The sequence below is a fragment of the Danio rerio genome, chromosome 5 (genome assembly GCF_049306965.1).
Source record: "Danio rerio strain Tuebingen ecotype United States chromosome 5, GRCz12tu, whole genome shotgun sequence".
NCBI classification, from domain to species: Eukaryota; Metazoa; Chordata; class Actinopteri; order Cypriniformes; family Danionidae; genus Danio; species Danio rerio.
In genome coordinates, this window is record NC_133180.1 from 4,565,874 (window position 1) to 4,589,346 (window position 23,473).

At 39.2% G+C, this 23,473-nt stretch overlaps 3 protein-coding genes across 11 annotated transcripts in view; 2 read left to right on the top strand and 1 right to left on the bottom strand.

The window, feature by feature from the left end:
• Positions 1-1,797, bottom strand: part of myo19 (myosin XIX) — a 62,212-nt gene extending 60,415 nt beyond the window's left edge. For all 4 annotated transcript variants that reach the window (XR_012406639.1, XR_012406638.1, XR_012406640.1 and 1 more), the window contains exon 1: positions 1,506-1,797. Coding sequence is in view for 1 of the 4 variants with exons in the window: in XM_073951854.1 (XP_073807955.1) it covers positions 1,506-1,622 (117 nt within the window). In the remaining 3 variants the exon portion in view is untranslated. The remainder of the gene's footprint in view (positions 1-1,505) is intronic.
• Positions 1,798-1,844: 47 nt separating this feature from the next.
• Positions 1,845-6,061, top strand: pigw (phosphatidylinositol glycan anchor biosynthesis, class W). 2 transcript variants are annotated; one of them, NM_001114572.2, is made up of 2 exons: positions 1,845-2,115; positions 4,467-6,061. In NM_001114572.2, exon 2 carries the CDS (start codon positions 4,470-4,472, stop codon positions 5,940-5,942), a length of 1,473 nt encoding a protein of 490 aa, NP_001108044.2. In that variant the 5' UTR covers positions 1,845-2,115; positions 4,467-4,469; the 3' UTR covers positions 5,943-6,061. The 2 variants fall into 2 exon arrangements, with proteins under 2 accessions (NP_001108044.2, XP_068077155.1); XM_068221054.2 differs by lacking the exon at positions 1,845-2,115 and adding an exon at positions 3,920-3,971 and having other exon boundaries at positions 4,467-6,056.
• A 5,200-nt stretch (positions 6,062-11,261) lies between these two features.
• ggnbp2 (gametogenetin binding protein 2) overlaps positions 11,262-23,473 on the top strand; it is a 36,051-nt gene continuing 23,839 nt past the window's right edge. For 2 of the 5 annotated variants that reach the window (XR_012405886.1, XM_005165016.5), the window contains exons 1-6: positions 11,262-11,393; positions 12,383-12,493; positions 18,022-18,102; positions 19,707-19,960; positions 20,328-20,426; positions 22,779-22,892. Coding sequence is in view for 4 of the 5 variants with exons in the window: in XM_005165016.5 (XP_005165073.1) it covers positions 12,401-12,493; positions 18,022-18,102; positions 19,707-19,960; positions 20,328-20,426; positions 22,779-22,892 (641 nt within the window). In the remaining variant the exon portion in view is untranslated. Of the gene's footprint in view, positions 11,835-12,382; positions 12,494-18,021; positions 18,103-19,706; positions 19,961-20,327; positions 20,427-22,778; positions 22,893-23,473 lie in introns of all 5 variants that reach the window. The other 3 variants (XM_073950375.1, XM_073950376.1, NM_001079961.2) reach the window with 2 other exon arrangements.

Below are 23,473 nucleotides of genomic sequence, written 5' to 3' on the forward strand. Positions count from 1 at the left end.
GGTTCTCTCAAGGTTTTTTGTCTTCACTCCCATCAGGTGAAGTTTTTTTTCCCTCTCCGCTGTCGCCACTGCCTCGCATGGTTCAGGATTGGTAGAGCTACGCATCGATGAATTTGCTCTTCAGTGTTTGAACTCTCAGTAATGTTTAAATCACACTGAACTGAGCTAAACTGAACTGAACTGAACTTAAACACTAAAACCTGAACCACACTGTTCCAGTTACTATGACCATTTATGTGAAGCTGCTTTGACACAATCTACATTGTAAAAGCGCTATACAAATAAAGCTGAATTGAATTGAATTGAAACTTCTGTTCATTTATTTTGTAATTGCCCTCATTCAATTACATTTTGGTATGATGTTTGATTGATTTTATAAAAGACTGTGTGAAGGCAGATTTTGAATTTACATATAGGAATGTTTCTTTGGCAGGGTTTCAACAGGTTTCATCAAGTCAAGTTTTAAGACTTTTTAAGACCTTTTAAAGACCATAATGAATGACATTTCAGAATTTCACAAGGCTAAACACTAAAGATTTTTTTAATGGTCCAGATAAAACCTTAAAAAAGCATTAAAAACAAACATTATTGAGGAAGATAATTAATCCATATTTTTTAAGTAAATAGAGTTAATAAGTAAACGTTTCTTAAAACCTTTATTGAAATATATTGTTAGATATTGGATGGCTTTTGACCCAACTGAGTATAGCTTTACATGGACATAGGAATATTAAGAACCGTTAACAACAAAATATTTCAGTGAATTTAAGACTTTTTAAGGACTTGACAATCGTCTTGGACTAAACGAATAAAAACCCCCGGGATTGTTGTTATTTGATTGATGACATTTGTTGTTAATGGTGTTCAAGTATTCAATAAAAAAATAATAAATAACAATTAATAACATTAATAATGGTAATTAGTTTCAGCTCAGTAGAAAATGAGTCACCTACTGTATACCTGTTTATCAGGACAATAATTAAATGATTAAACGTATTGTTATTAAAATAGCTGTATAATAGTATAACAACAATAACACAGTATTAAAGGCTGTTTGTTTTAGCTCAGTAGAAAATTAGTCACGTCTTCATAACATGACATTAATCAAGCTTCTTTTGAAAATTAAATGTTTATTATTGAAATAGTTGCTATAATATTTGTAATTCCAATTCTGAGTTTCCTCGTTAAAGTTTTTTTCTTTTCATACAAGAACATATAAATAAATAAATAAATAAATAAATAAATTAATTAATTAATTAATTAATTAACGTTTTTGACCATATACAATGTAAAAACTGAAAGTTTCTACTAAGACAGCCAATGTACAAATATTATGACAATCTTATGACACAAACATGAAAACAATTCAACACCACGGTATTACAATCTATTTTGGTAGCGGTTTGCTTTCAGATGAACATGTTTTACATTTACAAACAAACGTGGTTAATAAAACTTCGATGGTGTAAACTGTATTAGACGGGCAGTGAATTCAAAGCTTGTACCTTTTCCTGCGGTCGGTTTGGTTTTCCAGATTTCTCCAAACTGAATGTCCCGTCAGAGCTGTTAACGGTGGAAACTTCTTTACTCCTGAATAAAGGCTTCTGTTTGACATTCGCCATGGCTGTGAGCTTAAAGAATGCCCTTTTCGAGGTGTTTACCGTGCTATAACTCTGCCATTAGGTTGATAATTTGCGAGTAATTTTCCGTTTTCTTCAGCCATAGAAAAATTCCTGAGTGAAGGACAAAACTCCCAACAGCGCGCGAGCCCGCGCCACACTCACACCGGCGGGCACTGACACGCGCAGTAGCGTCACGTATTTTAGGCGCAATGACGTACGCATGTAAGCCACGCCCAATACGGAAAAGCAACATCACAATCCTTTCAACGTGCGACGAAATTCGACATAAATTAAGAATGATCAGGAACTAGTGTTTGCTTTAAAAATGTATTAATTAAATACGAAAACAGTAGTGATATATGGGATTTATTACTGTGTTTAATAAGCTAACGCTAAACCGGTTTATCCAGACAGGCCACTGGTGCAATGTTGGTCTTTGTAGTGTAGCCCAACTAAACCTGATTGATCTAGTTTATCATCTTACTTTTTTGAGGTAGGTCGCATCTCTTAATATCAATTTTACTGCTGTCTTTGTGTTTTAATTTTATTTTTTTATCAAAACTTCTACTGCAGTCCGATGACACATTTTTAATTGTATAAACTTGATTATTAAAACCATGAGGTGGCATAATTACAGGTTTTGCAACTACCGTTTATTACCAGCAGTGTCGACTAATGTTTGGTCAATCTGTGATTATCAGCTTAAGCCAAAAGCCCCATATGACTATGAGGGGTTTCAATGACATTGAAATAAAAATAAACACAAATTAAATTGATATGAATAAAAATTAAATTAGGCAGATGAATAAAAACAGTAAAATAAGGAATAGGAAATAATCTGTTATTATACTAAATAATAGTTATTTGTATATGTATACACTCACCGGCCACTTTATTAGGTACCTTACTAGTATTGGGTTTGACCTGCTTCTGCCTTCAGAAATGCTTCAATCCTTCGTGGCGTAGATTCAACAAACTACTGGAAATATTCCTCAAAGATTTTGCTCCATATTGACATGAGAGCATCACACAGTTGCTGCAGATTTGTCGGCTGCAGATCCATGATGCCAATCTCCCGCTCCGCCACATCCCAAAGGTGCTCTATTGGATTGAGCTCTGGTGACTGTGGAGGCCATTTGAGTACAGTGAACTCATTGTCATGTTCAAGAAACCAGTCTGAGATGATTCACGCTTTATGACATGGTGTGTTATCCTGCTGACCAATTGGTACTAATTGGCCCAAAGTGTGGCAAAAAAAAATTTCCCACATCATTACGCCACCAGCCTGAACTGTTAATATAAGGCAGTAGTGATGTGACGTTGTGCGCCGAGGCTTCGAAGCATGTATCAAAAAAACGATACATCTCGCAGTGAAGCAGTGTACCGGAGCTTGATTCGTTTTGCCATCATCACGTGATCAGTGACGTCCGAAGCTTCATTTTCGCCTTTACCCACGTGACTGCTTCGAATTTTGATTCAAAGGTTTAAACAACCTCATTGTAAAGTGTATAGCGAGAGAATTGGCGTCTATTACATACATTTGTTTCAAAGCACTGCACCAGTCCCACACACCAGTAATTAAACTAAACTACAATAGTATTTTTTAGTAAAAAGGTTTTGAACAATACTAAAGTGTATTAGCGTATTTTTTTATGACTATCTTTAAAGAAAACCACCGCATATCGTAGTATTGCGTTTAACAGAGACGATCTGGTGAATGCAACTCTAATGCATCGTTCACATAGCGTCCTCCTAGAGCACTCGCCTCCCAATCAGGAATCGCTGGTTTGATCCCTGCTTGAAGCGGTACTAATTGTGTTATGATAAACTTTTGAATATCTTGGATTTTACTACAGTCCTCAGTTGTGTAATGTAATATATCTTGTGTAAAAACTACAGTAATTGAGTAATTTGTTTATATTGCTGTTGTAGTATTACTACATGAATGAGTTGGGTCAGTTGTGAACATTTGACATTATGGCAACACAGTGCTTTCCCACACTTTCACCAGAAGAGGTCCACATCGAGCTCTTATTTAGAAAGCTTCGAGTAACGAACCTTTTTCCGATACAATTGAGTCGAGCGCTTCACTGGTTCAGAAAGCTTCATTTCACCATCACTATAAGGCAGGATTGATCCATTTTTTCATGTTGTTGATGCCAAATTTTGACCCGCCCATCCAAATGGCGCAGCAGAAATGGAGACTCATCAGAGCAGGTAACGTTTCTCCAATCTTCTATTGGCCAGTTTTGGTGAGCCTGTGTGAATTGTAGCCTCAGTTTCCTGTTCTGTGCTGACAGGAGCGGCACCTGGTGTGGTCTTCTGCTGCTGTAGCCCATCCGCCTCAAGGTTGGACGTGTTGTGTGTTCAGAGATGCAGACCTCTGTTGTATTGAGTGCTTATTTGAGCTACTTTAATTTCTATCAGCTGGAACCAGTCTGGCCTTTTTCAGACCATTCTCTGTAAACCCTAGAGATGGTTGTGCGTGAAAATCCCAGTAGATTAGCAGTTTCTGAAATACTCAGACCAGACGGCCTGGCACTAACAGCCACATTCAAAGTCTCTTAACTCCCCTTTCTTCCCCATTCTGATGCTCGCTTTGAACTGCAGCAGATCGTCTTGGCCATGTCTACATGCCGAAATGCATTAAGTTGCTGCCGTGTGATTGGCTGATTAAAAAATAGCGTTAACAAGCAGTTGGACAGGTGTACCTAATATAGTGGCCATGAGTGTGTGTGTTTGTATGTATATATACATGTATGTATGCCTCTGTGCTCTCTTGCTATCTGCATCTTTAACCACTATTGAAAGGGTATTGATTTTCAGATTTGCCTTCATTTGCAGATAATGGCATCGTCAGAAGGAAAGATTGCATTTGTCAGCAATCTCAATGGAACGACTCTGACGGAGGTCTCTCTGGGATCCTTCCTAGCTCCGGTGTGTTTTCTCAGCCGTGGACTCTTCCTCATAGTCTTTCACCTGGGAAAAGGAGTCCTGCCATTCTCCTGGGGAGCCCATCTGATGCTGGACTTCACCACAATAATAATGCCTATGGTCCTGTCATGCACCGCACTGAGCGACATCCTTCACTTTGTCATCATGGGTATAGCCGTAGTTGATTTCGCCGTCTTATATCTTGTATACAAGCGCAAAAAAAATCCAAGTTCCCTCAAAAGCACGATTGATAAGTTCATCCAAAGCAGAGCAGAATCCAAAATGGTCCCGTTTGTGACCATATTTCGAGTTCTGGTCAACGTGAAAACCGCAATAAGCATCTTAGCTGTTGATTTCAGCGTCTTTCCGAGACGTTATGCGAAAACGGAGACGTACGGAACCGGCGTGATGGATTTCGGTGTGGGAGCGTATGTAATGGCCAATGCATTGGTGTGTCCTGAAGCACGAGGAAAGAACATTCAAGGATCGAAGATCAGCCATGTGTTAAAACAAGCCGTTTCTGTGTGGCCTTTGATTTTGTTAGGGTTTGTAAGACTAGCGAGCGTCAAATCATCTGGATATCATGAACATGTTACAGAATATGGGGTCCACTGGAACTTCTTTTTCACTTTAGCCATCGTCAGAGTCGTAGCGTCTGCGCTTCTGGCTCTATTTCCAGTGAACTGCTCAGGATTTCTTGCTCTTATCATCTGTGGAACGTATCAAGTTATTTTGGAGACGACAGATCTGAAGTCATTTCTCATTCATAACACTGAACGCTCAGGATTTCTCCTGGCAAACAGAGAAGGGGTATTTTCAGTTGTAGGTTATATAGCCATCTACATGGCTGGTGTTCATGTTGGATGTTACCTCATGCAGAGCAGAAATCTGGTTAAAGATTGGATCAGAGTGATCCGTAACCTTTTGTTAACCAGCTTTGGGTTGTTTTTGGTTTTATATGTGTGTCAGAGAAACATCGAGCCAGTGTCTCGCAGAATGGCCAACCTTCCTTTCTGTATCTGGACTGTCGCGCAGGCTCTGTTCTTCCTCTCCTGCATTAGCATTGCTGATGTAGTGCTGCTGTTTGCTAAAGTGGTGTCTAATTTTTCACTTGTGCCTACATCTTGGTGTCCGAATCAAAATAAAAAGGCGGATGAGAAAACGCGACGAGATATGGATGGGTTATGCCTCATTCAGGCTGTTAATAGGAATCAGTTGTTGTACTTTCTACTCGCTAATGTCTTGACTGGTTTGACCAATGTGTTTGTGGACACTATGAACAGCAGGGATGTTTTAGCCGTGAGCGTTTTGCTCTGGTATATGTTCATGAACAGCTTGGTCATATTCATTTTGCATGTCAATAAAATAACCGTCAAGTTCTGGTGACACCCTGACATTTATGTATAGCTTGATTATATTTTTTACTAAATGACTCTGGTTGCGTTATGCTTGCTGTGTGTAAATTGTGTGCATAGTGTAAATTAAATATAATGAGTTCTTTCTAAGTGTGCGGTCTTATTTTTATTCATTCATTCATTTTCTTGTCGGCTTAGTCCCTTTATTAATCCGGGGTCGCCACATTGGAATGAACCGCCAACTTATCCAGCAAGTTTTTACGCAGCGGATGCCCTTCCAGCCACAACCCATCTCTGGGAAACATCCACACACACGTCCAGACGCGCACTCATACACTACGGACAATTTAGCCTACCCAATGCACCTGTACCGCATGTCTTTGGACTGTGGGGGAAACCGGAGCACCCGGAGGAAACCCACGCGAAGGCAGGGAGAACATGCAAACTCCACACAGAAACGCCAACTGAGTCGAACCAGCAACCCAGCGACCTTCTTGCTGTGAGGCGACAGCACTACCTACTGCTCCACTGCCTCGCCGTCTTATTTTTATCGTATATCAAAAATATGACACTTATTTGTGCCGTTTACATAGCAGTGAATAATTAAGTAGCAGTGAATGCTGGCAGCTAGCTCTCTGCAACTCTCACATGGTCGCCCACTGAAGCTAAGCAGGGCTGCGCCCGGTCAGTACCTGGATGGGAGACCACATGGGAAAGCTAGGTTGCTGCCGGAAGTGGTGTTAGTGAGGCCAGCAGGGGGCGCCCAACCTGCGGTCTGTGTGGGTCCTAATGCCCCAGTATAGTGACGGGGACGCTATACTGCTCAGTGAGCGCCGTCTTTCGGATGAGATGTTAAACCGAGGTCCCGACTCTCTGTAGTCGTTAAAAATCCCAGGATGTCCTTTGAAAAGAGTAGGGGTTTAACCCCGGCATCCTGGCCAAATCTGCCCACAGGCCTTCATCCATCATGGCCACCTAAACATCCCCATATTCAATTGGCTGCATCACTGTCTCCTCTCCACCAATCAGCTGGTGTGTGGTGTGCGGTCTGGCGCAAAATGGCTGCCATCGCGTCATCCAGGACCAGGTGGATGCTGCACACTGGTGGTGGATAAGGAGATCCCCCCATTATGTAAAGCGCTTTGAGTGCCCAGAAAAGCGCTATATAAATGTAAGGAATTATTATTATTATTATTATTATTAAAACAAGTTTAATGTAGTATTTAAATGAGTTGATTATGAAAGCTGTATGCATTATGATTATGAAGGAGTATGAACAGAGATATTTATTATTTCAAAATAGCAAATATTTAAAAAAATATTAAGTCCTAATACTGTCTGGTATAATTTAAAAATAATTATAAACACGTTTCTTCAATTAATTATATTTATATAATTTTTACAATCTAAAAATAATATTCATTCATTCATTTCCTTCTCAGCTTAGTCCCTTTATTAATCCGGGGTCACCACAGCAGAATGAACCGCCAACTTGCAGTGGCGCAGTAGGTAGTGCTGTCGCCTCACAGCAAGAAGGTCGCTGGTTAGAGCCTCGGCTCAGTTGGCGTTTCTGTGTGGAGTTTGCATGTTCGATTGGGTTTCCTCTTTGTGCTCCGTTTCCCCTGCAGTCCAAAGACATGCGGTACAGGTGAATTGGGTAGGACATTGTGTTTTCATGAATTTTCTTTGAATTTTTTGAGCTGCTCTGTCAAGCCCTAGGACATCCTGGGCTTTCTAGTCTTATGTTATGTGATTGGCTGGTATGCTAGGAGCCACTTCTTACACTGCATCCAAAAGGGTCGACATACAAATAAGCACATTTTATGGGAAGGAGGAAGGCATGTAAAATTTAGCTTTTTAAATGTATTTTACTATTATTATTATTATTACATATCTATTGGTTTATTACAGTGTCAGGAACAATACATTTAGCTTTCAAAGCTGTTTCAAAATATCATCCTTTTTAAATGTCCACTATAGTGGACACCAGGACCATCTTAATGTAGTTAATGATTGCATGTTGTAAGAGGCAGAACTGAAGTGGAGAGGATTCAGTATAAGATAGCTGAGGGAGACTCTGATTTAGTCTGACAATCCAACACAATCTCACGGCAATTCGTAACTTTTTCATTTAGTGGCTAATTCGTATGAATTCGTACGATCTAATTCGTACAATTTAGTACGATTTGCTTATCCCCCAATGACGCTTGGGGTTATGGGTGGGGTCAGGTGCCACACCTCCTTTTTAAAATCGTACCATTTCGTACGACTGAACTCCACTAAACCACTAAACTGGCAAAACGTAAAATACTTACGTTTTCTCGTGAGATCAGGCTGGACAATCAGACAATTAGAGAATGACAATCAGTTTTAAATCACTTTTATGTTCAATTTGTTTTGTATTAACATCACTTTTTTTTTTTTGTTTTTAGTTCGGCTCTCTTTCAGACTAAACTGTTTCAATACAAAAGGAATAAATGGCTTTTGTTTTGTTTTTGTTACATTAATATTGGATTCATATCCTTTTGCAGCCATATCCTGTACAGTTTTGTTTGTCGTTTCAATCTAAAAGGTTCCTGTGGTCCCAAGGGTGCAGTGTGCATGCTGTAAAATTAAAAATAAAAACAAAATATAGAAACTCTAAATTGTAGATTTTTTTAAACCCAAAGGATGTAGGAAATCACTGAAAAAAAATAATAAAAAATTATTTGGGTCTCAGAAGGATATGCCGGTGCCGGATGAATGCTTCATGCCAAATCTGGGCCAGAATTCATTGCTACCTGGGTAGATTAGTCAGCACTCAAGCCAAATCTGCTAATCGATCAAGATTTTAAAAAAGCATGAGAGATGCTCGGGACAGTAGACAGAATCGTTACTGGCCCGATCAGGGCAGTGCTGCCTTGTCACTAAATTTTAATAGTTGGCAAGATGACCACAACATCAAATTATGAGGCTAAAAGAAAACGTCTGTTTCTAACATTGTGGAAACAGATATTTACATGGGAACAACACAACGGGCGAGGCAGTGGCGCAGTAGGTAGTGCTGTCACCTCACAGCAAGAACCTCGCTGGTTCGAACCTCGGCTCAGTTGGCGTTTCTGTGTGGAGTTTGCATGTTCTCCCTGCCTTCGCGTGGGTTTCCTCCAGGTGCTCCGGTTTCCCCCACAGTCCAAAGACATGCGGTACAGGTGAATTGAGTAGGCTAAATTGTCCGTAGTGTATGAGTGTGTGTGTGTGTGTGTGTGTGGATGTTTCCCAGAGATGGGTTGCGGCTGGAAGGCCATTCGCTGTGTACAAAAAAAAAAACTGCTGGATAGGTTGCCGATTCATTCCACTGTGGCGACCCCGGATTAATAAAGGCACTAAGCCGACAAGAAAATTAATGAATGAACAACACAACGAAAAAACTGAAGGTATGTTGTGTATAGTTTTCAGTCACTTTTAAGTCAGCCACCTTTTGTTTTGCAACAAAATACCTGCACATTTTTCATACTGCTGTATTTTACTAAGGGCAAGGCAGTGGCGCAGTAGGTAGTGCTGTCGCCTCACCGCAAGAAGGTCGCTGGGTCGCTGGTTCGAGCCTCGGCTCAGTTGGCGTTTCTGTGTGGAGTTTGCATGTTCTCCCTGCCTTCGTGTGGGTTTCCTCTGGGTGCTCCGGTTTCCCCCACAGTCCAAAGACATGCGGTACAGGTGAATTGGGTAGGCTAAATTGTCCGTAGTGTGTGTGTGAATGTGTGTGTGTTTGTGGATGTTTCCCAGAGATGGGTTGCGGCTGGAAGGACATCCGCTGTGTAAAAAAAAAACTTGCTGGATAAGTTGGCAGTTCATTCTGCTGTGGCGACCCCGGATTAATAAAGGGACTAAGCCGACAAGAAAATGAATGAATTTATTTTACTGCTAAATATTTTAACATTTTTCAATTATTTTATAATTCTAGATTCACAGACATTATCTTGTGACACTATATTTAATATATGTGGCTAAGAAATAGCAATTAACTTTTTCTTTTTTGGTGAGGACAGTGAAAATTTTGGCAGGGCAAGTAAAAATCCGAACCACTGGTCCAATCTGGCCAGTAAAGAACATACTTAGCATAGAGAACCCTATATATATATATATATATATATATATATATATATATATATATATATATATATATATATATATATATATAAAGAAAAATATATGAAACTGCGTTGATGGTTTGTAAATTGTTTAGCAATTCTTATTTATTTAAATTTATTATCTTTTTAAAGCTGTTATATTTACTCTTTATTTGACAGGAGCAATGGCCAATCAAAGAACTTCCTCAAAATTAGCTACATAGCTAAATTTTATCTGTAGTCTCGATCATTACAATTGATGAAATTTTGGTCTCTAATCGTAAAGTAGGCTTCTCTTTAATCTGTCTCCTCCCACGTGTCACTCAAACTCATAGATATATACACTAGTTATCGCATAGGGACCCTGAGCATGCGTCAGTAGCGCCGCCACATTGGTACAGTGCTCCCAGGACAAATGTCATTCAACCGCACTAGTCAAGACAGTGTTATTACGTGAAGATGCGGGACTTTAGCGCTGTCTAACGGTGTAGTAACGAGCAAACAAAGAAAATAAAGCACAAAGGCAGAACATTTCATAGGTAATATTATGTTTTTTTTCTGTTTTTGTATGTTCTGAACTTTTGTGCTAATCAGGTAACGTTATTGATGATAACAGTCACTTACTGCATTCACCATACGGCAAAGCAGCTCCAACTCGCACTAAATACTCTGTTTATGCTAGTTTTGTTGAATAAAATCAGCAAACAATGCAAAAGAAATATGACAACGAGATGCTGCGCTGCCAGAAACTTGTATTATTGTCGGCTAACGTTAGTGAAAGAGTCGTTCGGGGGATTCATTCACAAACGAGTCGCTCTCTCCGTCAGTATGAGAAGTAAAAGCAGGAGAGGAGCTGTGTTTCAGGACACGGATTAGATTAAATTTAACAGTGAGGGTGAATAGTAGATTTCTGTACACACAAACACAAGCTTTTTGTCAGGAATGCCCGTGCGGTCACTGATCCATCAATGTAGAAAAGTGATGTAAAATTATAATTTTCGTAATTGGAAAAAAAAAAATTACATACTAACATCCAGGAAAACTCCCGATCACAGATATATGTGTATATGTGTATATCTCTGGCTTTGCATGGCCACAGTCCTCAACTGTACCTTGGTCCCGCATTCATTTCAAAGGAGCGCTACCCTGTAGCAAGATGGCGGCGCTATTGACGCATTCCGTCCAATAGACAACAATAGGCCAGGCGACATCTAGTGTATATATCTATGACTCAAACTGCTCATGCCGCGCCTCCTCAGCGCCCGGAACTACTTTCTGACGTATTAGGGAGCCAAGGGTCATCGAACATTCGCCTGCCACATACGCCTCTGTCGCACTTGTTTGTTTTTGTCCGAAAAAGAAACAACGTTGGAAAACAGGTGGGTACGACAGCTGCAGCTTGATATTCCTGCATTTTTCTCGCGCTCCTAACTACAATAATGACTAAAAAGTAACGCCGCGAGCAGGATAACACCGGAATGTGTCGAGTTAATGCTGAGGATGCCAGTCCGTCAAAGTAGATCTGTGACAGGATACATTTGAATGCAAATAGCTCTTTTAATTGTGAAAGTCCACCTGCGTCGTGTTTAGCATGCGATAAAACATGCTTTGTTAGCTTTAAAGTTGCCGTGCTGTCCGCGCAAGTCACTGACAGCACTAGCATGCTAATCAGCTTGAAAAAGTTTCACAGGTTAGCCGCATGCTAACTTGACTTCGACCCACAAAATGCTCTCATTTTTGTAACACCATCTCAGATTCCATCCCTGCAGCATTTAAAACCTCGCGTACATCCAAAATGACTCGTTTAATTCGCTCTACAGGTGGGTGTGAGCATTTTTGCGGCTAATAGGCTAATTAGCATATGTGTCATTGGAGGGAACATGAGTGTACTTTTAACTCCTCTGATTATATAAATGTCTCCATGGCATCCAGAATGTGCGGATTACGTTATATAAATATGACCTGAAGTGTTTAATTTGATGTTTTCAAATCGCTGCGAGAGGCTGGTTGTTTAGCTGCTCATTGTTAGCACGTTATGTGGCTTGACCTCTTCACACTTGTATCCCTTAATAAAGGAAGATTTCTGTGAATATTATGACACTTGTGAACATATGATGCACGTAAATGAAAGCTGCATTCAGGTTGGGGTGTACAGATGGGTATAATAAGTGTTTAAGCCTCTGTAGGCAGATAAGAGTATATGTGTAAGCTAATAATCCTTAGCAAAGCTACAAGGGCTGCTGGGAAGGCATTCATTGTTTGCATTATAGAGTTGGCGCATCATGCTTTAATCTGGATATAAAAATGAATTGTCTTGTTATATTATGAATGAACGGCTAACTAAGATTTGTTTTCCACACACTAACAGGCAGATCTGGCCGAAGGCATGGCACGTCTTGTGGCTGTCTGTAGGGATGGGGAGGAGGACTATCTTTTTCTTGCACGGCAGATTCCCTTGTATATCGATGATACACTCACGGTAAGATCACTTAATTGCTTGTGTTTTGCGGTGTTTTTAAGTCATGGGTCATTGAAGATATTTGCTTTTTTTCTTGCTCTTGTTGTGCAAGATATTTTTGCATATACAGTGCTTCATATATATGAGCATTTGGGGTGCCAGGGTGTCCGCGGGTTCATTTAAAAATTGATAAGTCAATTATGAGAAAATGAAGGCCCTTGAAAGGTATTAAAAAGTCTTAATCAATGTTTACGAGTTCTTACATTTTATTTGAGCGTTGTCCAAATGTGTTAAACTCCAAAAAAGCATGAATATATTTAATTTCCTCCGAATATTATCAATTTCGTGCTCAATCCACTCGATTGGTTCAGGCCGGGGTGCGTCTGTCTAAGCTCCTCCGTCTGGGTGATGTGACGTAATTTGAGATAAATGCAGGAAGGTGATGTGATGCTCTTCACATGTAGCGAAATCATAGAGTGAAACAGATGGGGAAAATTTAAGTTTGCGTACTCCTGGATGGAGAAAAAGGAGTTTAAACATTGGCTGAAGCCTGTCACTGAAAACAACCATGCAATTTATTCTTTAAGCTTTGTTTCTTCTGAGCTTATCTGAGTTCTGTCGCACGGTTGTGCTCCATTTAACTACAACTGTTTATTTGCAACTGTTAATTAAGATAAAAGTTTGATACTGATTAAAACTTAAAGTGGCGATGAGGTCTTAAAACATTCTGAGAAGGTCTTTAAAAAGTCTTGAAAGGGTTTGAACTTTCCTTAAGCAGGGCTCGAAATTAACTTTTTTACTTGGTAGCACCGGTGCTCCCAACTTCAAATATTTAGGAGCACCAAAAAAATTTTAGGAGCACCAGAAAAAATTTAGGAGCACCCACCAAAAATGAATGAGCACCGCTGCAAATTGTTTAGGGATTTAAGGGATTTATTGTATTTTAAAACGACATTAATAGGACTGACAAAAACCAGAAACAACTATCTAACTAATGCTGCAAAGACATTGATATTTGTGTGCAATAATTCCAAAATTAATGTCTAATAATTAGGCCATAGAATATTAATGATGATAAAAAATGACAATAATAGTAACAATGAATTCCATTTCTCATTATGATGCTGCCTTGAATGTGCATGAATGTAGGTTATCTGCTATAAAAAGTCTGTTTATCACTCTTTAAAAGTTTTGGTTTTAGTTTGTGTCAATTTAAAGGTTCAGTCTGAGCTGGTCTTCATTTTTCTGTGTTAGTGGAAAAGCTGGCGAGTCAGCCGACCCAATTTATGAGCAGGCAGAGCAGGATTCTTGCGCTAACCATCGGCGCAATACCGGTCTTTGTTATGAGCCGCAGTTTCAGTGTAAACTTAGTAAAGGCGAGCTCCTTTGGCGATGATATGTACAGTATTAGATTTGACTTTTAGCGCACATTTGTGCTGAACACACAGTGAATGCAACGCATGGAGATTCGGGCACCTTCTCCAAGAAGCGCGTACTCGATTGATCTCAGCTGGCGAATCATTATTCACCACGTGACGTGTCATGATTCGCTTTAACTTTAGGTGGGGTTTGCAAACCTGTGTGCTTTAAGTTTTTACTCTTCAGCCGTTTGCATTTCCCGTGGTCATAAAAGCTCCTTCCCTGTCATCTGACAGCGGAATACCTTGAGTGAATGACAGCTAATATGAACCAATATAGCGGCAGGAAAGAGCGATTCAGCACGTTTTTACAAAAAATCAAAACAGGTCGCACTACAACCATTATCTTCAGTCGCACTAATGCACCCAAATATATCATGAGGTCGCATAGATTAATTTTCGGGCGCATATGCGATATTTCGAGCCCTGTTAAGGATTCCTGCATATACCCTGAGTGCAACGGTTCAATCTACTCACGGTTAGTTATGTATCACAGTTTTAGGGTCATGGTTTCGGTACTGTATGAATTGTTTTATGCTTTAAAAAAATGCCTACAGAACAATGAACATTTATAGGGTAACAAACACCTAACAATGCAACAGCTTAAAAGTAGGGCATTTTGCAAAATGTATGTTCAAATAAAATGTTTAAGTAAATGAGCTTAAATTTCTCCTTTTTCTGTTTTACATCTCGACTCAAATGTCTTAAACAATTATGCAGATAATTGTCAACACATCCTAATATTTGAGCACTTTTAAAGTATTGATAACTTCTGTTTACATTAGGATTGCATTACCAAGGCAGCAACACATTTCTATTTATGATTTCTATGTGATTGTATTATGATTCCAGAGGGCTCCGTTTCACTTGGCATCATCGTAGGCCCTGTTTACGCTTATACAGTTTAGTTTTAAAACGGCGATTTAGAATGAAAACGATCCGCATCCACACTGATGTTTCACCCAGTGTTTCTGAACAGCTCTGCGTCTACATTACACAGCTGAAAATGACCACACACACACACTCTAGCATACACTGCCCATATGATAGCTGTGTGCGCGTCACACTGTTCATCAAGGATCTACCGCTGGATCTAATCTCACTTTATTTGTTAAACATGATATTTAACTCATCTTGTTGTTTAAATCTAATCACAAATTCCCAGACTTTGGTCTTTTGAATCTAATACTTGTTCTTGGGTAACGTGTTTTGGCTGAACGCAAAGATAAGTTAGGTTAATATATTAATTAATGTAACCGCGTACACTGATGATGCACCAGTTGACTGATTACTTGCCTTCATTTCCTATATTGTACGTTATACTTTTATAATGACCATTGTTGACTATTAAAACTGATAATCAGCAAAAGAGCGGGTATGTTATGTATTTTCAAAGAGAATGAAAGGAGGCAGTGATGTTATAGGCTGTTTTTTTTTTTATAAATATGCATACAGTGAAGATGACGCTCGTATAAATATGCAGCTGCATGACGCCTCAACATGTTTGGTGTCTGTTAAATTAATATCAAAATGTAAATAGCCATTTTCTTATCATGTTTTCATTTGATTATAGAATAAGTGAAACCGTGCAGCCAGGGTGATGTAAATGAGGTTACACAGGGCTCGAAAATGCGACCATTTTGGTCGCATATGCGCCCGAAATTTTATCTATGCGACCTTAAAATATATTTGGGAGCATTTCTGCGAGTGCTTAAAATTGTTGTGTGCGACCAGTTTTTACTGCAAAATGTTCACCACATGCGCAGATTCGGGAGACATTCACGCAGAATGCATCTCTAAGCTCTTTGTCTGCACTTGGAACGTGAAACGCAGCGCTCAGGAATGGTTTAAAACAGTTGTCTTGCTGCAGTTAACAAATCCAAGTCCGTAATGCTTGCCCTGCCTTCGCGCTCTTCTTATTGGCCCACCACTGCTCTAGCATTGAACGCGAATGATTGGTTAATATCAGCTGTCAATCACTCAGTTAGCGCCTTCTGGCTTTGGATGACAGGGAGAGCTACTACCGCGCGCGAAAAACTAAAGCGCTGAATATGAGAATGAAGATAACGCGGACAGATTTAGTTTGAGAAACCATAGCATCCAAAGTTATAAATAATGACACATCTTACTATTGATCAATTGCTGAATGTTAAACCACCATCTACACTTTTCCAAGAGTAGAAGACTTCCGTTGGCTTCAAGTCTGCTATGAAAAGTCTGTGAGATGAAGTTTTCAGGTAACTGTTTGCCACATCTAGCACTAGAGCTTCTGTTTAATCCTTCATATAATCTCCAGATGCTGTCCGCTGTGCAAGGGGCAGCTATATGTCAAATTTAACACCACGTACACCATCACAAACGGGCTTGCACTGAGTAAACTATTATCGCTACTCATGAAAAGACCGGTATTTCTATTAACATGACGTATGCATATAATAAGGTACAGTATATGTCAAAAGCATCAGTGCAATATCAGACAGCACTTGTGAGAACAGCACAGTTATACCGTTAACAGATTTATGTCAAGCAGTGCGTGCAGGGCCAGTGAGTGCTCCGTGTATGCTTTGGTCACACACTTATGTTATAAAAATCTATTTTCTTGTGATAACGGGATTTCGTTGAGACATATTTTCCTTACGCTTGCATATATATGTTAATTTTTTTTCTTGTTAGTTTGATTAGTGTTGATTTCAAATACAATAAATCTGTTTGTATCAAACTTGTAGTAACGGTGCTCATAAATGGTGGGTGCGACTAAATTTTGGCTGATGCGCCTACATTTTTTAAGTTAGGAGCACCGGTGCTACCAAGCAAAAAGGTTAATTTCGAGCCCTGTTACAGACTAAACTGTTCCCTTTGAAGATTTACCCGACGTGTCCTCAGGAGTTAGTTTTCCATATCAAACTTGCGAAGTCTAAAGAGGATGCAAGACTGAACTGTGTTTAGACTACTAATATTGAAGAAAAAGCATCAATCAAAATGGTGAATGTCTGCAGCCCTGCCTTCGTTTTCAGATGTATTTGTTTTCCCTCATCCACACTGAGACGGAGCAGCAGCGTTTAAAAATGAAACAGTCTCTTCAGAGTTTCCAAAATGCTCCGTTTTCGGTGCTCGAAAACTTTGGCGGATAAGGATGGATTGCGTAACCGTAGCAAAACTTATACGTTTTAAAACTTAAATGTATTAGTGTAAACGGGGCCATAGAGAATAAAACTTAAGCAAAGAGAGCATTCGGCTCGTCTCTTTTAATTCAGTGGGAACAGTCAGTTAATAAGGTCAGTCGATCTTATTAACAGACAGCGGGTAAACGGAGTGAATAGCATGAGCGATCAGATGCGGAATAGCACCCAGAAGGATCTGGACTAAGGCCCCGTTTACACTAATGCGTTTTAGTTTGAAAACGCATAAGTTTTGCTACGGTTACGCCAACCGTCCACACTACGCCGGAGTTCTCGAGCGCTGAAAACGGAGCGTTTCGAAAACGCTGAAGAGGCCGTTTTCATTCTGAAACGCTGCTGCTCCGTCTCAGTGTGGATGGGGAAAGACGGAGACATCTGAAAACGGAGGCGGGGCTGCAGACATTCGCCTCTCTGATTGGGGCTTTTCCTCAATATTAAGTAGCCCACACACACAGTTCAGTCCTGCATCTTCTCCGTGTTCAGACTTCGCAAGTTTGATCAAGGCTGCATCTCTTCTTCTCAGTTTGATATGGAAAACATACCGAGGACACGCGTCAATCTTCACAGGGAACAGTGTACTTTATAACTTAATTCACATCACCCTGGCTACGTTGTTTCACTTTCTCAACAAAAAAATGTAAACTTGATATAAGGAACAGCCTATTTTTATTTTAATATTAACAACTAAACAGACAGCAGAAATGCACCAGATTATAGTCCCTATATTCACTGAGAAAGGGTTGAAAATATTCATTACTAACTGTATTCATTTGACTGAGCACTGTATATAGAACCATAAAATCAGGGTTAAAGGTTTGCCTTATTCAGTACAAATAAAGCATAGTTCTTGTATGTTCCCCTGTTTTTACTTGGCAAACTGAAGTCACGGTTTTATATTGAATGTGCTTTATTTTGATGATGTACACTAGAGTTTGTGGATTTTATTTTGTAGATGGTGATGGAGTTTCCTGACAGTGTTCTGGACTTTGACAGCTACCAGATCAGCAGTTCACAGATGAAGCAGTTTATTGAGGTAAATTATGGCATTTTATCATTTAAAATGAATCTTACAAAGTCTGCCAAGAATTGGGTCATATTTAACCCTAAAACCGAAAAGAAAAAAAAATTATATTTAAGAATAGAAAATAGTCTGATTATTTATTTATTTATTTTTGCATTATTGCAGATAATATCGGGTAATGCTGTCATAAAAACATATAATTCTTGGTATTTTAATGTGATAATGCTATCATTATATAATGCTGGAATATGTCAGAAAATCTATTTCCAATTCACTAGTCTATTCCTCATATAGCCTTTTTCTCCTAATCATTTTTAATTCACTATGTAAATATGAAAAGGGGGTGGCGTGGGGGCTCAATGGTTAGCACTGTTGCCTCACAGTAAGAAGGTCGCTGGAATTGGGTAGGCTAAATTGGCCGTAGTGTATGAGTGTGTGTGATTGAGTGTTTCACTGGGTTGCAGCTGGTGTAAAATATATGCTTGAATAGTTCACGGTTCATTCCACTGTGGTGAACCCTGATGTATAAGGGACAAAGCCGAAGGAAAATGAATGAATATGAAAAAGACATTGCACAGTTGTGGTTTTCTCTACCTGTTTTTAATCAAATCTCACACAGCTTTTTCCACAATTTTCACCATTGCATTTTTGTAATTCTTCCCTTTTTTAAATATTTTTAAAGCTGATGAATACAGCATATTTTTGGATCCATAAGTGTTTCAGTTAGTCATAGAGAAGATTAAAGCAACATACAAACATGTAACAGAGTGTTAGTAGTTTTAACTGTTGATCATCAGTTGGCAGCATTAACCCTTTAGATCAGTGGTCACCAAGCTTGTTCCAGGAGGGCCAGTGTTCTGCAGATTTTAGTTCCAACCCTTATCAAACACCTGAACAAGCTAATTAAGGTCTTACTAGGTATACTTGAAACATCCAGGCAGGTGTGTTGAGGCAAGTTGGAGCTAAATCCTGCAGGGACACCGGCCCTCCAGGACCGAGCTTGGTGACCCCTGCTTTAGATTGACCTGTGCAAAATAGTTTCAGGCTTTTATATGGAGCTCTATGGAGTAAATCAGCAGATTATAGTGTGTTTTTAAATATTTTTACTATGTTATGAGTAGGCCCACACAGATCTGCATGCTCAGAATTCTGCAGATTTTCCACAGATTTTCCAGAAACTTTTAGCCTATCATTAATTCTGTTTATTTACTTGAGTAAATATGTGTAAATCTATATTTATTCAGTTTTGAAAATATTTACAGTAATATTATTGAATAATATGAAAATATTCATATGATTTATTTACAATGCAGTTTGTAAAGTAATATTTTCTGTCTTTTAGTTGATATGTTATATGAGAGACTTGCTTTGTTTACCAAGGAAAGTGGACATAAAGAACACTTTCTGAACACTGGAGGATTCTTGGAGTGAACCTATAAGAAAGTGCCTTGGCAGTTGTTGTGTACAGTTTAACCACAGCTACTCTCAAAGCATCATGGGGCATAGCAATAAAGTAGATTTGAGAGAGAGTTTTTATTTTTCAATTTTTTTAATTAATTAATTAATTTTTTTTAAAGTTTCCATCTTGACTGTACCCGCTGTGTTTTGTTCTCCAGCATCACAGCATGCTAAAGCAGCAGGACCTGAACATGGCGTTGATGGTGATGTCACGCGAAGTGTTCAACGCTCTGTCTCAGTCGGTGCCGTGTGTGGGCTGTCGGCGCAGCGTGGAGCGGCTCTTCTCTCAGCTCACAGACTCTGGCTATTTTGCGCTGGAACCGCTCACTGTGGGATCATCTGGAGTGCTTTCAGTCACACGCGCATGCATCACAGACCCCAGGAAGCTCTACACACTCTTTTATGTTCATGGGTAAGTGGTACAGACTCTGTTTAGGGTCCAGATGAAGTCAATCTAAAATCATTATTTAGAAAAACTTGTATTTTATCAATGCAAATTATTTAAAGGGATAGTAAAAGGGATAATTTTTTTTCTATTATACCAAAAAAAAGTCAAAGGCTCAAAATCATACAATTTTTAAGTGCATGAAAACTTTTTTTGCCTGCAGTGCCTTTCCTTCAAGAAATTATTTTAAGCTATTATTCATCATCATGTCCTCACTGGGCAATAAAATGCTATTATTCATAGTCGAAGCCTCATTGTCCAATCAAATTCCAGCCTTATCTGTGTCATCTTTGAATGTGTTTTGTTATGGATGTTTTTTTCCCTCCTTTTATAGGTCAAAGTTGAACAACGTAATTGATTCCATTCCCAAGAGTAAAAAGAACAAGCGCTGTCAGCTGCACTCGTTAGACACACACAAACCGAAGCCTTTAGGGTGAGTACTGAACTTTTTTATTTTTTTTAACACGCAAGATGTTGGTTACTTTGTTGACAGTATGTTTGAACTAGAGCTGCACGATTCTGGATTAAATGAGAATCGCGATTTTTTTTATTTTTATTTTATTTTTTTATTTTTTTTATTTTTTTGCTTAAAATAAAGATCACGATTTTCTCATGATTCTGTATATGTAAAATAAAGGTTTGGTAAAAACAAACATATGGCACAACATCGATAATAATTAGGGATACACCGAATATTCGGCAACCGAAATTATTCGGCCGAAATGGCCAAAAAAAAACTTTCGGTGTTTGGCCAAATAAGTAAAAAGGCCGAATAAATTTTGCCGAATAATGACGTTTTTAATGACCCGCGTAACCCGCGTAGATTGAGAGGCGCGCGCTTTATGCAGCAAACATGTCAGCAGTGTGGAAGCACTTTAAAGTGTCAGAGAAAGAGGCAAAAACGGCCGTTTGCAGACACTGTTCTGCTGAATTGTCCAGAGGAACGTTCTCTCTCTTCTCGCCCCTTTGAGCAGATAACAAAAGAAATAAGCTCATCTGTGGCAGACGTCATACATTTACTTTGCAGCACTAAAGCGTCTTTTAAACAATTAGGCTGAAACAGACCACAGAGTGAAAACAGCTAAAAGTGCGCTCTTTTCTAAAAGTCAGCGCACGATTTAGTCAGGCGGACTCAGAACTCCTGTACTTCATCGCGACTGTGCTTGATCCACGATATAAAGATCATTGATTGGATATGGGGAAAAAGCAGCGCACACGAGAAATGATCCAGGCCGAGTTAGACTTGGGAAAGCCGCTAGGTGTTGGAGACGGTCAGGTGATGCACAGTGCAGGAGATGAAAACAGCGCAGAGAGTAAACGGGCTCGTACTACAGATGAGCCGCGCACCGATAGCCGACAGCGAGAGACTGTTTAGTGCTGCATCTCATGTCATCGATGAGAAAAGGAACCAGCTTTCATGCGAGACAGCAGAAAAGCTACTTTTTATAAAGAAGAACCTGCCACTTTTCCTGAAGAAGTAGGCTAATTAGGCTTATGTCTAGGATAGTTATTCATTTGTTGTCATCCACATTTTTTGCACGATTCAATGCACATTTGTTGTTGTAGACATACAGTTACATTCTTTCAGCAGTCAGTTATAGGCCTAACATCGGCTATTCAAGAAGGGGGGCTTCAAAGATGGCCAAATAAAAATATTTTTTTATTTTACTAATTTATTTATTTTAAGTTATATTGTGCTTTGTTTGTATATTATCTGCTGGAATGTTAAAAAAGTGTTCAGTGTTAAATATTTTTGAAATTGTTTTTTTGTTATTTGATTTATTTCTCTGAAAAGCAACACAAAATTGTAAAAAGCTAATTTTTTCTATTTAATTATTGTAATGTTGAAAAAATTGGCAAACTAAGTGGAAAAAAACGCAAAACACCGCGTTCGGTATTCGGCCTTCGGCCAAGCAATTCATTATTATTCGGCTTCGGCCAAGAATTTAATTTCGGTGCATCCCTAATAATAATATTATGTGTATTATGTGAACTGGTTTCTACAAATAATTCTATTCTACTTCTAATAATTCTGATGTTGAATTATTATGTTTGAGATATTTGCTTGCAATCTGTCATATTAGACAATTTAATTCACTGGTAAAATCAGACATTTGCCATTATCAGATTATATTCAACAATATATAAGCTAGAGTACTTATACTGACACTGTAAACATTTATTTTCATGCACAACTGTGGGTTCACTATAAAAGAAAAACATATCAAATGCTTGCCGTAATCATAACTCTAAAATGCGATACGATCATTTAAATAAAGTGCACACTTTTGGTTTCATTTTGACTGCTAAGTGCTCGTTCATACTTTGCTTCATACTCCCAAACGATCACTCTGTGCCACAAACTGAATATTAGTTGCAACTGTATTACCTGTTACTCGAGTAGAGCGCGCGCCCTCTCTGTGATAACAGCTCACGGTCAGCAGCTCATGTCACATGTGATTTCCCGATCGCGAAAACATTTTTATATGATGACAAAAATGACATTTGTAGGTGAATTATACCTTATAAATACAGTATGTGACTCATTCAACATCATATGGAGGTGTCAATGTCACTGAGCAACGTATGTGAAACAATGAAAAGACTCGTGCAGCCGCCTTTTCTTCTCTCCTGAACTTGAAAATATGATTTACAGAATCGTAGAAATGCTGGATTAAGATCGTTTAGGGGGTCGAATCGAGATAGCTATCTTTTAACGATTAATTGTGCAGCTCTAGTTTGAACAATGACCATGTAATGAGCATATGTGTCTGTGGTTGTGCAGGGGCAGCTGGATGGATGTGTGGGAACTGATGTCACAGGACTGTCGTGATGAAGTGGTTTTGATTGACAGCTCATCTCTGTTGGAGACTCTGGAGACGTACCTGCGTAAACACCGGTAAGAGATCCACACTGTCTTTTACAAGTACCAAAAATGGGAATTTGGTTAGTGATGTACTGGTGTAGATTTGTCATCGCTGATTCCAGTAGATGAGCTTTATAAAGCAAATTGGTTGATTCTGACACTGATTTCACACAAAGTAAAATGTGACTGCATATTGTGCAAGCTGTTAGGTTGTTGCTTGATCACAGGCTGACCCGTCATACAATGCAAACAGAGATGTGATATGCATTAGATTGGGGAGGCAGTGATTTTAAAGAGACAGTTCACACAGACATTAAAATTAGAATCATTTATTTACCCCAGGGGTGTCCAAACTCGGTCCTGGAGAGCCGGTGTCCTGGAAAGTTTATCTCCAACTTGCTTTAACACACCTGCCTGGAAGTTTCTAGTATCTAGTTAGAGCTTGATTAGCTGGTTCAGGTGTGTTTCATTAGGGTTGGAGCTACATTCTCCAGGACACTGGCCCTCCAGGACAGAGTTTGGACATCCCTGATTTACCTTATACTTGTTTCAATGCGGTTTGGGTTTTATTTTTCTGTTGAATGCAAAGGTGTACAATCATCCCTTGTTAATCG